The sequence below is a fragment of the Cottoperca gobio genome, chromosome 3 (genome assembly GCF_900634415.1).
Source record: "Cottoperca gobio chromosome 3, fCotGob3.1, whole genome shotgun sequence".
Taxonomy (NCBI): Eukaryota; Metazoa; Chordata; class Actinopteri; order Perciformes; family Bovichtidae; genus Cottoperca; species Cottoperca gobio.
Window position 1 is genome coordinate 3,490,001 of NC_041357.1, and position 15,000 is coordinate 3,505,000.

Sequence of the window (15,000 nt, forward strand, 5' to 3'; positions counted from 1 at the left end):
TCAGAGACAGAGTGGAGGAAAGGAGAGGGGAGAACCAAAACAAAATCCGCTGCTAAATGTTTTACTTTATAATGACACAGTATAATTATTTATTACTTGTTAATTATGTTATAATATGTCAGTGATGAAATTCATGCATTTTCTTAATTGGCTTCAGGAGGAACTTAAACTGCAGAAACAAAAACAATGTTTCATTAACTTTGTAATTTTAGCACTAAGGAATCACCGGACTCCTGCGCTCCGTCCTGCGCGTCGTCCTTCAAGTGCAATCGCTTCATCCGGAAGATGTGGGCAGTGCAAACAGTCGTTGCTGGGTTAGCCTGAAGTCTTATTTCATCAATCTTATTTTCCTACATCAGCCGGGAGCAGGCCTTAGGTCCTTGCTGGGTTAGCTTTACTCCCCTCTGGGCTCTCTTCACTCTCCTCCTGGCGGTTACTCCGCCCTCGTGGTGTTTGGTCCGGTCATTGTCTCAAGGTCCACTGCACTTAATCCAATCCCTACAATTTCTTCTCTGATGTTGATGAGTGCATCTCTGTAATAGGCCATTATGTGCAAAGAAAAGGCGAAAAAAACAACAAATGAAAGTTTATTAGAGCTACTGGCAGCTGCATCTGTGTGTCACCGTCACATCTACATTTTGATAAGAGAACCTGATGGGATCACTGTGTTACACATTGCATTCAAGCCCTGAGCCTGGTTACATTTCCTCGCTAATCTTGCAGCCCACTGCATCTACATCATATGTTTTGTTTGATTTAGACTTTTAAATAATGCAAAGCAATAAAATGACATTTTCCTGGATTCATCCATACTTTCTCTTTTTCAACACAACATCATTTCTGTCAAATGTTGTATTTGTACTATGTTGTTTATCCTGTATATATGACATCTATTGAACATCTGTCCGTCCTGGGAGAGGGATCCCTCCTCAGCTGCTCTCCCTGAGGTTTCTTCCATGTTTCCCCCTTTAATTGTGGGGTTTTTTTTAGGAAGTTTTTCCTTGTGCGATGCGAGGGTCTAAGGACAGAGGGTGTCGTAACCTGTACAGTCTGTAAAGCACACTGAGACAAATGTATAATTTGTGATATTGGGCTATATAAATACATTTGATTTGATAACAGAGTGAGATGTTTCAGGAAGAGGGAGGCCAGATGATATTCTGGAGACCCTTGTACTAAAGACATCACTCAAACTTGAATTCAAACTGCTGCGTTGTACTGCTATTCACTGACTTTTTTGCCGACTAATGTATAACAACTTATTTAAAATAAAATAAAAATGTAAATACAGGCCTAATTCCTTGTTGGCAATGTGGTCAGCAATCAACTACCAAGCTGCGTCCCTCATGTATTGATTAAGCTACAACTTCCTCACTAAATCAGCCTAAGAGTCTTCAATTATTTACCATCTTTTTATCACCCTTTTCCTCCATTAACTTCCTGTCCAATTGTCCCCTTCAGGTTGATTCCTAGTAGTTCCTTGTTTACTCTTCTGAGTCCAGTTTCCTGCTATAGGATGGGGAGGCTCTGGACTTGTTTCTAAAACAAAAAGCCTTCCTTGAGACGTCCTCTGCCAAAATCAGCAGAAACATTTTATTCCCTTTTACACACACACACAGGTACCAAAAATAGCATACAGTTATACTCCACCTCACAACACCTTTAAATGTCATCTTACAAACTGAGCTGAACTCAAAACTTCTCTCCCTTCCCCCTCAAAGTCAAAGTTCAGCACGTATAGAGGACTTGGTATACTATGAGGCGTTTACATTTCATGACACTTCTCATCTCTTGGTGTTTAAGACCTAAGTTGAGATCCGAACACTTTGTCTTATCACTGCTGTGCTGGCTTTTCACAAAACAGAGCTAATCATAGCTCATTCTAGTCCAGTTTATATATGTTCATTTCAGTGAATCAAATACACCATGATTGTTGTTTTTCACAGTGAGCGTGTACTTTCAATAGTCCTTGTGTTGTACGAGGCTATAATGTAGTTGTATCTACCTTGTTTAGTTAAACAAACAGCACAGAAAGGAAATGAATATGTTGATGTAGCACATTAATGCATCTTGTAGAATAGTAACTACAAGTGTCCTCCTATGACTAGAATAAAAGTGGACAATAATCTAATTAGATCGAAGCTTCAGCAAATTGAGATGTACCGAATGTGAAAGTATTGGTAGTTTTAGTAGATGTAAAATATTCTTTGAGTGAAACCTGAAATTAAGTGCTCGACCTAATACGTAATCTACCCACCACCGTGTATGCTGTACAATAACTTAATGTATCCCTTGTCTCTACACAGGATTTATTATTTGATTTGCAAAGGTTCTGCTTTGGATCTCCTCTATAATTAAACTTGATTGAGCTCATTTACTGTACAAGGGGAGCATGGAGACAAGGACCACGTGAAAATTGCTTCATCGCTTGTTTTTTGTACCTATTAGTCAGTTTCAGTTTACCCTGTGCCTTCATCTCGCTAATGCATAGTCTCTGCTCACTTTCTATTATTGTCCCAGGGGGCAATTGTTTTACAGCAGAAAACAGAGTAAATACTAAAACATAGAATTATATAGAACTATGCAGAACACATGGCTGAGGGGGATGAAAGAGTATTTGTATCGGTCTGTCTTTATCTTGGGCATTTGGAACAGAGCAACCGGGTACGTAAAATGGTGTTGAGCCTTACTTGTACGTTGAGCCTTTTATATCACGTAGCTCACACTGACACATCTTCTCTCTGTTATATTTATCTTGGTTGATCAAATTGTTTCGGACAATCAATAATTTTTCCTTAAATGTTAAATTGTTGTTAATGTATAAAATAATGCACATCATAACTTGTGTCCTGAAGAAAAGTAACAGATCCCAGTCCACAATTAACAAGTTGGCTCACCTGTCAGGGCTAGCAACCAGTTAGCCAAAACGTAGAACTTAAAATGCATTCGTAAGAAAATGTTAGCATATGCTACTGATTTGTGTTGAGAAAGTGTGTTGTTGCCATTAAGGCACTACGTTTGGAAGAACATCGATGTTGAAAATTCTGAAAAATCCCAGATTTCCTTCAAAACTAAAGACGTTCCAAACCTAACCAGTACTGTACAACCGCGAGTGGACCGAGCATTTCCCTAGAGGACCATGGACCAAACAGTGTTCACTATCACCTCTAAAAAACAAAAGGTATAACAAGACTGGATTGGCTGGGGCTAGCTGTTAGCATGCTAACTTCAGTAGATATCTCTGCAACATAACACATAGACATCTTTGACAAAACATCATCACTGTTACCCTCTTCACATTCTGTTAATAATGTTAAAACAAAAGATTTTAACTAGGGCTGTTAAGCGATTAAAAATCTAAGCATCTAAGAGCGCCATTAATCTGCGTTAATGTTTTTGTTGCGTTATTTTTTCTGTGATTAATTAATTGAAATGAACACGCTAATTCAACAGCCCTAATTTTTACACATTTCCCCTTTAAAGTTAGGCATAGATTGTGGTTATGACGACTAAAACACTTGGTTAAGGTTAAAAATCATGATTAGGGTTAATCATTTGTGAAGGTAAATTGTAGGTCTGTAATCTCTTGCATGAAAGTCCAACTCGCTACAGAACCATGCACCACCTTGACTTTTCACCTCACTGCATTAAGGGTACAATACCTATTCTGTTGGCACTGAATGTTGGCTTTGGATGTGAATATTTGAGGTGTGGAAATGTTCGGCATGGACGGAACTCTTAAGTGATACTGAACTGGTATTCCATTGTATTTATAGTTGTATAAAAACGGGCAGAGCCCTGAAGCGTGAGTTTTACCTCTCACCTTAGCACATACACAATATAGAAATGTGCACAATGCACACTACCAACAATGTGAACCTCTTAAAAATGGTCTTTGTCCATAATCATTTTTCAATATTAAATTGTTAGAGGGCTGCATTCCCTGCTGTGACACCAACCTTTGGGGAATAACTCCTTGCGATGAGCGAGCAATAACATATTCTATAATGTAGGATCTGTGTGACTCTGGGGCCATAGACAATAAGCATGCTGTCATACTGAGCATTCCTTTCCACTCGCCAGTTACCATACCGACCTTGGATGGATAAATCACTGAAATTACTGGTCTCTGCAGACTCACTGACACGTCTGTAATAGCCTAATGACTAATCAGTACCACGCCAGTGGTCAGTCCTATAGATTCACAAACTTGACCCTGTCAGGCTCCAAGCCATTAGAAAATAACTCAGGCTGAGCCAGGCAGTAGTGTTCGCCTGTGGTGAAATTGGATGTAGCAAACACCAGCAGCCAGTCTTGGATGCTGGTCACATTGTGATCCAGCCCTCAGGGGATCTGCAGTAGCAAGACATTCGGCACATGTAGTAGCAACTTGAATGACCTCAGTCATCCCAGAACACTTGAGTGTTGCGTGTTACAAGTAAATACTTCTCAGAGGAAGTGCTGTGTGGAAGGTTGCCATTTGAGTCAGTGCATACAAGAGGATGCAGATGTTAGTGATGTAGCTAATCAGATTGGCTGACTGAACATGTAAAAGGCAAATGTGTTGATTCATAAAGGTGAAAGGTTAAACTAAATCTCCCCGGCACAGGGCTCAGATTGTGTGAATTAGAACAAAGGCATTAAAATGTTGCCATCAAAATGTAATTTGTGGGTGTCTGTGTGTTTGTTCTTTCCCTCAGTTACTTCATCCTGAATAAGCGAACAGGCTTCCTGATCATCAAGGAGAACGCCCCACCCGGCATCTATGAGTTCCAGGTCCGTGTGTCTGATGAAGTTTGGCCAGATGCCGTCTCGACTGTCACCGTGCACGTAAGGGAGCTGCGAGACGAGGCCATCTACAACTCAGCGTCTCTCCGCCTAGCAGGTAAGATTGACTCTACAGAGCCACACACACATACACACCCCGGTCTCTGGTCAGAAATGGTCTGTGGTGTCACATGTGATGGTCCCACTGGACCTTTGATCCCTCCCTTGATGCTGTGTCAGGTTTTGGTCCGGTGTTCACAGACAGCTGATGTTTCAGGTGTTCAGTCCCTTGTAAATGTCGCCCCCAGCTGTACCACTCCAGTTTGTAGAGGACATAGGTTGCGTGTTGTCATGTGACTCCCCCCCACCCACCCAACGTCTGTGTTTCGTGGGACGCATTCTCACAGCATAAGCAAAATCTGTGCTTGACTCAGGATTATCCCCAGGATATGATGTCAAGTCATATTATCAGCTTATAATAAAAGGAACAATATAATAATGATATTAAATATTATATTATATAAACCTGTTATAAATAATATTCTCAAAGACTTCTTGCTGTATTCTGTCATAATATATCTTTGACCAGGAAAGAGTAAAACAAAAAAGGTGCAAACAAAAAAAACAAACATGCTAAAACAACAATACAACTCCAAATCACAGACATGCCGATCGGCATGGCACTAATATTATCACATGACCTCTGAAGAATTAAGTACACACATGGCAGATTCACTCAAGATAAAGATCACGGACAACTTTTGCAATTACGTTCCCAGGTAAGGTATTTCCCGTGCAAAAATGTCTGGTTTGTTGACAGTATTTAATATATTTATAATATGCAGCACATCAGGTTTTGTCAGGGACAGACTAATAAAGTCTTATTTTCACTGTCCGTAAAAGATATGCAGAATGCAGTAAACGGCAGTTACGTTATAGTCTGAACATAACATGAATAACTTCTCCAATAAAGACTGACTGTAAATCCTGAGACTCCCAGGTCAACAAAAAGCTGTCCTTGATTTATAATTTGAGTTTAGCTCTGGGCTGTTTTATCTGCCGCTCCTTTGTATCACATTTGTTTTGACATCCAGGCCACAGTGCTTGACCCCTTTATGCTATTACAGCAACATGCAGAACCTACAGCAATACCAATTTGTGATTAGCTGATAAAACTCTGTGTAAAAAACAAAACTGTGCTCAACTTAGTACTGCTGACAAGGGAGTGGAGAATGTTATTTGCGTACTTGTCTGCAGTCATAGAAAATTAATGAGCACTGATTACTGTTTGCTCTAGTTGTTTGCAGTGTTTCACAGGACTGCCACACTCGCTGTTAAAGAGTTTCCTTAGCAGACGATTACACCCATTATTAATCCCTGACTCGTGGGATCTCAGTTGTCGTAGGTGCACACACAGAAAAGCCTGTTTCCATTACTTATGCTGGCAAAATAATTAGTGGAGAGGTTTTTGCTCAGCCAGCACATTCTCCTCACATGTTGAGCAGCATCCATCATTACCTGATGTACGGCACATCGGCTGTCTTCTCAGAATTAAATTTGCTTTAGAGAAATGGGACATGGCTGAAGGATTTTTATGATTTCAGAGATATTGAAATAGAAGCAGAGGGGGAGGCCAGAGGGTGCACTCCAAAGATGGGAGAAGAGGAGAGGGAGAGAAGGAAAGGATGGAAGTCAAGCCTCATATAAGTAGATAAAATCATTTGCTTTCTGAAAACGGGGCTGAGGTAAATTAATGTGCGCCAAACCTCAAGACAATATTGTGGAGAACAGCTGGAGCCCATGTTTCAATATTTGTAAGGGAATTGAATGTAAATGAGCAAATGTGTGTTTATGATGAATAACAGAAATCAAAATGAAAGAAACTGCTCTCATTTTTACAAATTGAACTATTTTTAGTCCATTTAATTCAGAATAATAAGGTTAGATTTGTCAACAACTTGTACCTGAAGGATGGTGACTTTATTGGGGATTTTTAAATGGCAACGCTGTCATCAAAGGGCAGTTAGCTGCAGAGTGTATTGATTTAGTGTGCCCTGGTTGTAACAAAGGGACGCACATTGAGAGAGCACTGCTGTGAACACGCTGTCAAAATGACTTTTAACCTGCAGTTCAGTAGTGAGCAAACTCACCGAAAAATTTACGTTTGAGGTTTTTAAAGCAAAATGTAATATCAGGGATTAATAACTTTGATATTATCCTGAGGTGTAGGAGAGCAAAACAGTGATGTGTGTGTACGGAGGATATGTAACAGAAATCATTTTCAGGATTTTATTTTTCCATGTGGAACAGTCTCATTGATTCTCAGTCTCGGGGATTATGAAAATATTCTACTTATAGCATTACTTACACCCTCCTTGACATTCTAAATCCCATTTCAAGAACAAATGTGGAATGCAATGAGCATAGACAAAGAAAGCACTAGTTAAGTCTGCTTTGCTGAGATTAAGTCTCTCGCTCGCTCTCTCGCTCGCTCTCTCGCTCGCTCTCTCGCTCTCTCTCGCTCTCTCTCGCTCTCTCGCTCGCTCTCTCGCTCTCTCTCGCTCTCTCTCTCTCTCTCTCTCTCTCTCGCTCTCTCTCGCTCTCCTCTCTCTCTCTCTCGCTCTCTCTCTCTCTCTCTCGCTCTCTCTCGCTCTCGCTCTCTCTCTCTCTCTCTCTATATATATATATATATATATATATATATATATATATGTGTGTGTATATGTGTATATATGTATATATATATGTGTGTGTATATGTGTATATATGTATATATATATATATATATATATATATATATATGTGTGTGTATGTGTATATATGTATATATATATATATATATATGTGTGTGTATATGTGTATATATATATATATATGTATATGTGTAATATATATATATATATATATAATATATATATATATATATATATATATATATATATATATATCTTATATATATCTCCCTATATCTCTAATATATCTATGTGTGTGTATATGTGTATATCTCTATCTCTGTGTGTGTATATGTGTATATCTATATATATCTATGTGTGTGTATATGTCTATATATGTCTCTATGTGTGTATATGTATCTCTGTGTGTGTGTATATGTGTCTCCCTTATATCTCTCCTGTGTGTATCTGTATATCTCCTCCTCTCTCTCTCTCTCTATCTCTCTCTTATCTCTCTCCTCTTGTGTGTCTCTGTATCTATATATCTCTGTGTGTCTATGTCTCTCTATATATCTATCTCTATCCTCTATCCTCATCTATCTCTCTCTATATATCTCTCTTCTATCTCTCTCTTTATCTCTATCTCTGTTATATATCTCTATCTATATGTCTCTGTCTCTCTCTCTCTCTATCTCTCGCTCTCCTCTCTCTCTCTGTCTCTATATCTCTGTCTCTGTCTCTCTCCTCTTTCTATCTCTCTATCTGTCTCTCTATTCTGTCTCTGTATCTCTATCTCTTTCTGTGTGTATATTCTCTCTGTCTCTCTCTCCTCTCTCTCATTGTGTGTCTCTCTTCTATTGTGTCTCTCTCTCTCTATCTATCTCTCTCTCTCTCTCTCTGTGTCTTCTCTCTCATTCTCTCTCTCTCTCGTCTCTCTCTCTATGTGTCTTCTCTATTCTATCTCTCTGTGTGTTCTCTTTTTCTCTCTCTCTCTCCTCTCTCTCTCTCTCTCTTGCTCTCTCTCTCTATCTATCTTCTCTCTCTCTGTGTTTGGTGTTCTCTCTCTCTCTCTCTCTCTCTCTGTGTTTGTGTCTCTCTCTCTCTCTATCTATCTCTCTATCTCTCTCTGTCTCTCTTATCTCTCTTTTCTCTCTCTCTATCTCTCTATCTCTCTCTATCTTTCTCTCTCTCTATCTCTCTACTCTATTCTTGTTCTATCTTGTATCTTCTCTCTGTTATATATATGTATCTTTATCTATGTTTATCTATCTCTCTTTTCTCTCTCTCTATCTTTTATATATATCTCTCCTATTTCCTCTATGTCTTTCTATCGTTTCTATCTATTTATCTATATATATCTCTCTTTTTATCTCTTTCTCTATCTCTATATCTCTATCTCTCTCTTTCTCTCTATATCTCTCTATCTTTCTCTATATCTCGTCTCTCTATTTCTCTCTATCTTTCTCTACTATCTTCTCTCTTTCTCTCTCTTTCCTCTATTTCTCTCTATATCTCTGTCTATCTCTCTTTCTATTCTATCTGTCTTTCTCTCTCTCTATTTATCTCTCTCTCTCTTTCTCTCTCTTATTTTCTCTCTCTCTCGTTTATCTCTCTGTTTCTCTCTTATTTTTCTCTCTCTCTATCTCTCTATCTATCCTCTCTTCTCTATATCTCTCTCTATCTCTCTATATCTCTCTCTACTAGTCTCTCTATCTCTCTCTCAGTGTATCTCTTCTATCTCTCTGTCTCTGTATCTCTCTCTCTTTCTCTATATCTCTATAGTCTTCTTCCTTCTCTCTATCCTTCTCTCTATCTGTTATATCTGTCTCTCTTTCTCTCTCTCTCTATCTCCTCTATGTCTCTCTCTTTCTCTATTTCTCTATATCTTTATCTCTCTCTGTATCTTTGTCTATATTTATGTATGTATATCTCTCTTATCTGTCTCTTTTTCTCTCTAATCCCTGTCTGTTTCTCTCTCTCTCTCTCTCTCCCTCTCTCTCTCTCTCTCTCTGTCTATCTCTCTATCTCTGTCTGTCTGTTTCTCTCTCTCTTTCTCTCTCTCTCTATCTCTTCTTTATCTCTCTCTTCTCTATATCTTCTCTATCTTCTCTATCTCCTTAGTTTATGTATCTATTATTTATCTCCTCTATATATCTATCTCTTTCTATCTTATCTCTCTCTCTCTATCTCTCTCTATGTTCTCATTTGTATTTATATGTCTCTTCTACTCTTGTTCTATCTATATATATATGTCTATATATCTGTCTATCTATCTCTCTTATCTGTCTCTCTATTATCTGTCTATCTCTTTCTATTGTCTCTGTCTATCTCTCTGTCTCTATGTTAATCTGTATTCTGTTCTGTTCTATTCTATGTATACTGTATATATGTATATTAATGTATATATATATTATGTATATATATATATATATATATTACATATATATATATATATATATATATTGTATGTGTATATATGAATGTGTATATATGTATATACATACATATGTATATACATACATATGTATATATATACATATGTATATACATATGGTGGTACCAGAGCACCCTAGGCCAAAGGTTAATGATCGATTTCGTAATCGTATCATCTGATCTGAGGCCGCATGTTTTGGACCCTCGGGTGAAGAGAGGGGCGGAGCTGTCGACTGATCACCATCTGGTGGTGAGTTGGATCAAGGGGTGGGGGAAGACTCTGGACAGACCTGGTAAACCCAAACTGGTAGTGCGGGTGAACTGGGAACGTCTGGAGGAAGCCCCTGTCCTGGGGATCTTTAACTCACACCTCCGGCGGAGTTTTCAGCCATCCCTGTGAAGGTTGGGGGCATTGAACCTGAGTGGGCGATGTTCAAAACCTCTATTGCTGAAGCTGCGGTGATGACCTGTGGTCTCAAGGTCTTAGGTTCCTCAAGGGGCGGTGACCCTCGAACACCGTGGTGGACCCCGGTGGTCAGGGAAGCCGTCCGACTGAAGAAGGAGTCCTTCCGGGTTATGTTATCCGGGAGGACTCCGGAAACAGTTGCAGGGTATCGAAGGACTAGAAGGGTGACAGCTTCTGCCCTGTCAGAGGCAAAGCAGCGGGTGTGGGAGAAGTTCAGAGAAGCTATGGAGAAGGACTTTCGGTCGGCACCAAGGTGCTTCTGGAGAACCATCCGGCACCTCAGGAGGGGGAAGCGAGGAACCATCCAAGCTGTGTACAGCAAGGGTGGGACCCTGCTGACTTCAACTGAGAAGGTTATCGGCCGCTGGAAGGAGCACTTTGAGGAACTCATGAATCCGACTAACACGCCCTATATGGTTGAGGCAGAGCTGGTAGCTGATGGGGGATCATCGTCAATTTCCCTGATGGAAGTCACTGAGGTAGTCAAACAACTCCACAGTGGCAAAGCCGCAGGGGTTGATGAGATCCGTCCAGAAATGCTGAAGGCTTTGGGTGTTGAGGGGCTGTCTTGGTTGACACGCCTCGTCAACATTGCGTGGAAGTCTGGGACAGTGCCTAGGGGTTGGCAGACCGGGGTGGTGGTTCCCCTATTTAAAAAGGGGGACCAGAGAGTGTGTGCCAACTACAGGGGTATCACACTTCTCAGCCTCCCTGGTAAAGTCTACTCCAAGGTACTGGAAAGGAGGGTTCGGCCGGTAGTCGAACTTCTGATTGAAGAGGAACAATGCGGATTCCATCCTGGTCGTGGAACAACGGACCAACTCTTTACTCTTGCAAGGATCCTGGAGGGGGCCTGGGAGTACACCCATCCGGTCTACATGTGTTTTGTGGATCTGGAGAAAGCGTATGACCGGGTCCCCCGGGTGATACTGTGGGAGGTGCTGCGGTAGTATGGGGTGAGGGGGTCACTTCTGAGGGCCATCCAATCCCTGTACGCCCAAAGCGAGAGTTGTGTCTGGATACTCTACTACTATATACTACTAAGTCGGACTCGTTTCCTGTAAATGTTGGCCTCCGCCAGGGCTGCGCTTTATCACCAATCCTGTTCTTGATTTTCATGGATAGGATATCGAAGCGTAGTCGTGGAGGAGAGGGGTTGCAGTTCGGTGACCTGAGGATCTCATCGCTGCTCTTTGCAGATGATGTGGTCCTTATGGCATCACCGGTCTGTGACCTTCAGCAGTCACTGGATCGGTTCGCAGCCGAGTGTGCAGCGGTTGGGATGAGGATCAGCACCTCCAAATCAAGTGAAGGAGTTCAAGTACCTCGGGGTCTTGTTCGCGAGTGAGGGGACAATGGAGCGAGAGATTGGTCGGAGAATCGGAGCAGCGGGGGCGGTATTACAGTCACTTTACCGCGCCGTTGTGACGAAAAGAGAGCTGAGCCAGAAGGCAAAGCTCTCAATATACCGGTCGATCTTCGTTCCTACCCTCACCTATGGTCATGAAGGCTGGGTCATGACCGAAAGAACGAGATCACGGGTACAAGCGGCCGAAATGGGTTTTCTCAGACGGGTGGCTGGCGTCTCCCTTAGAGATAGGGTGAGAAGCTCAGCCATCCGTGAGAGACTCGGAGTAGAGCCGCTGCTCCTTTACGTTGAAAGGAGCCAGTTGAGGTGGTTCGGGCATCTAGTAAGGATGCTACCTGGGCGCCTCCCTAGGGAGGTGTTCCAGGCACGTCCAGCTGGGAGGAGACCCCGGGGAAGACCCAGGACTCGGTGGAGAGATTATATCTCCTCACTGGCCTGGGAACGCCTCAGGATCCCCCAGTCGGAGCTGGAGGATGTGGCCCAGAGAAGGGAAGATTGGGGTTCCTTACTGGAGCTGCTGCCCCCGCGACCCGATCCCGGATAAGCGGTAGACGATGGATGGATGGATATATATATATATATATATATATATATGTGTGTATATATATATGTGTATATATATATATATATATATATATATATATATATATATATATATGGAAAGGTAAAGAAATGTGGTAAACAAAAAGTCCTTGAAATGTCCACACAACACTAGCTTAGCAGTGAAATGCATAGTGCTCTGGGGGAAACCACAATCACTATGAGTACATACGCTCCATTCAGCAGCCTGACGTGGTTTGTGTTACGTGATGACGGCAGAAGGACGGTTCCTGCTAAAATAAATGGTCCTTTAACTGACGATCTCTTTTTTCACATCGGTCTGCCCTCTGAGGTACATGCACTGTGGGATCAATACAGAGAAATTGGGAAAATATAATAGTTTGCTTCTGAATGGCTCATATGTGAGATAACTGAAAGTTCACCTCCCTTCCTGATGTGACACTTTAGTCATCACTCATACTGCCCCTATTTCTGCCTGTGTCGATGTCAGTTTATGAGCCTGGCATTTTCCATTGAAGTGGGAGTAGACAACAATTATGCTTTAACTTAACATCATGAAGTAAATGTCGATTGTACAATTTAATGGCTGTAGAATAATGACACCTGGCACTTAGATTGGTTCCGTATGAGCCTCGCTTTACAATGTAATTTGTCTGCCTCCGAGTCGCAAAACAAATGCAAACAAAGTGTGTCCTGTTGTTGTTGGTCGGAGGAAAACGGAAATAATTCCGGTTGCCAACAGCGGCACCAACAATAATAGCACTTGGAAACTCTGTGTGGGTGGGGGGGGTGAGCCTGTCTGTTCCCGCTTTAAAAGAGCAGCTAAAATGAAAGCATGAAAAATGCAAGAAAAGCCACATTGTCTTGTTTTGTTCACCACCATTCCAACACATGGGAGTGTCCACTTTCAGCTTTGCATCGTGGCTGCAACCTGTGGTTATTTTAACAACCAATAAAAGGGGCCATACACCAATTTTACATATCAAAGTCAGTTTAGTGGTCATGAGGAGTACTATGTTGAAGAACTACATTTATAACAGAAAAGCAGCATTACATACTAGAGGTGTAGAGTTTAAAATATTTGGGCATTAACCTGGATTATACTATACAAAGCAGACGCGAAAACAGATCGCTGAACTGTAATCGCTGCGGACACCACGAACGTGTCGTAGTTCTGTTTTGGCTACTTCCTGGAGTCTGCTTGGAGGAGGCGTTCCAGACATGCGAAGGAGATCGTTGCAGTCGGGACTAAAAGTCCCAATATTACAGCCTCTGCTACATTTTGGCAATTTCTTTTTGAAGTTCCCCAACATTATTGAAGTGTGCTATTAAATTGCTGGCATGCCCCTTTACTTTATTGAGAAGAAAAACATTTTTTCTATTAAATGTCGGAAGAAAACATTCATCGCAATTTCCCAGAGCACAAGGTGACATCCTTGAATTGCTTACTTTGTCTGACCAACAGTCCAGAAATCAAAGGCTTTCAATGTGCAATGTTGTCAAACTCCGAGCTGTGTTTACGGTGCATTTAAAGTCCCTGGATCTGTCAGTGTATTGGCTTGACAGAGATTTAACCAAAGTCAACCATCTCGTCTGATGTGTGAAATACAGCAAATAAGTGTGAGTTGTACTGTTCTCTTTGATTACAGAGTGGGGTCCTGAAAGAAAATCCTTTTACAACCATGGCGTCGCAGATGAACCATTTGTCGGTTCTCCACAAGCATCACAAGAGAAACTCGAATCGCACATTTCCCATTTCCAGAGTTGCAAAGTCGTTTTTTCAGACATTGATTTTTTCCCGAGCTTGGAAACAACATGGACGCTATGAAGAAGATGTGTTGCATTTTATTGGTCAGAGCGTTTAAACAACTCGTTGATACGTGTTTAAGAGTCACTGTTGTTGTTACGACTTGAGGGCCCGTTTACATTTATTTATCTTTAAATTAAGGCCAGTAGTTTTTCCGTAATCCTGCTCACAGACAGACCAACCAAGCTGAAAACCGATTACCTTCTTGGCGGGGGGACTAAAGTAAATCATGAAATATTGTGTTTGTTTTAGAGAAAACATTCTACAATGAATACATTGAAGCCCGGGAGATTTATGCGTAGTGCCATCTGCAAAGTGTACACAATTATCATAATTACAAGTTGTTCCTACTGACCTCATTAGCTACCTGTGTTGTCGTTATTGTTGTACAAAGTTGAGAAAGGAAGGATTCAGGAACTTCCATAAACACAACTCCAGAACACCTACGATGATTCAATCCTTCCATGTTTGCAGTGGTAGATTGTCTTGTCTTTTAAGATTTTTATTTTAAAATAGATATTTGATTGTAATAGTTTTTTTTCTCTGGTTACTTCTCAAGTGAAAACATATTTCTCAAGTAGTATTGCATGGGAAGGCACAGCAGTTATCTTTCAGAGACGAGACACTATTGTAACATCTGCTTATGTTCTTTTTCTTTTCTGCGTACGCATGCTGCTTCTTTCAAACATGTTTCAAGGTAGTTTTCACAACTTCAAAAGTCCTCAAAACTTAAAAACTCAAATCCTCAATTGCTTAACTGGGACTAAAGAGCAGCAGTTAAACAACAAAGACCATGATAGTGTTTTTCCTTTTTCACTATTTGTGTGAAATCACAAGGCTACAGGCAAGAGTGCGTCTGTGCACCACCGCCTCGACTCCATTGAAGCCTCTGGGAAGGAGAAGGCAGATGTGAATTGTGAGGTTG

At 41.0% G+C, this 15,000-nt stretch overlaps 1 protein-coding gene across 1 annotated transcript in view; it reads left to right on the top strand.

The window, feature by feature from the left end:
• LOC115023769 (neural-cadherin) overlaps nucleotides 1-15,000 on the top strand; it is a 312,681-nt gene that overhangs the window by 182,747 nt on the left and 114,934 nt on the right. The window contains 1 exon segment of the mRNA XM_075074155.1: nucleotides 4,701-4,885. Within this exon segment, the coding sequence (XP_074930256.1) occupies nucleotides 4,701-4,885 (185 nt within the window).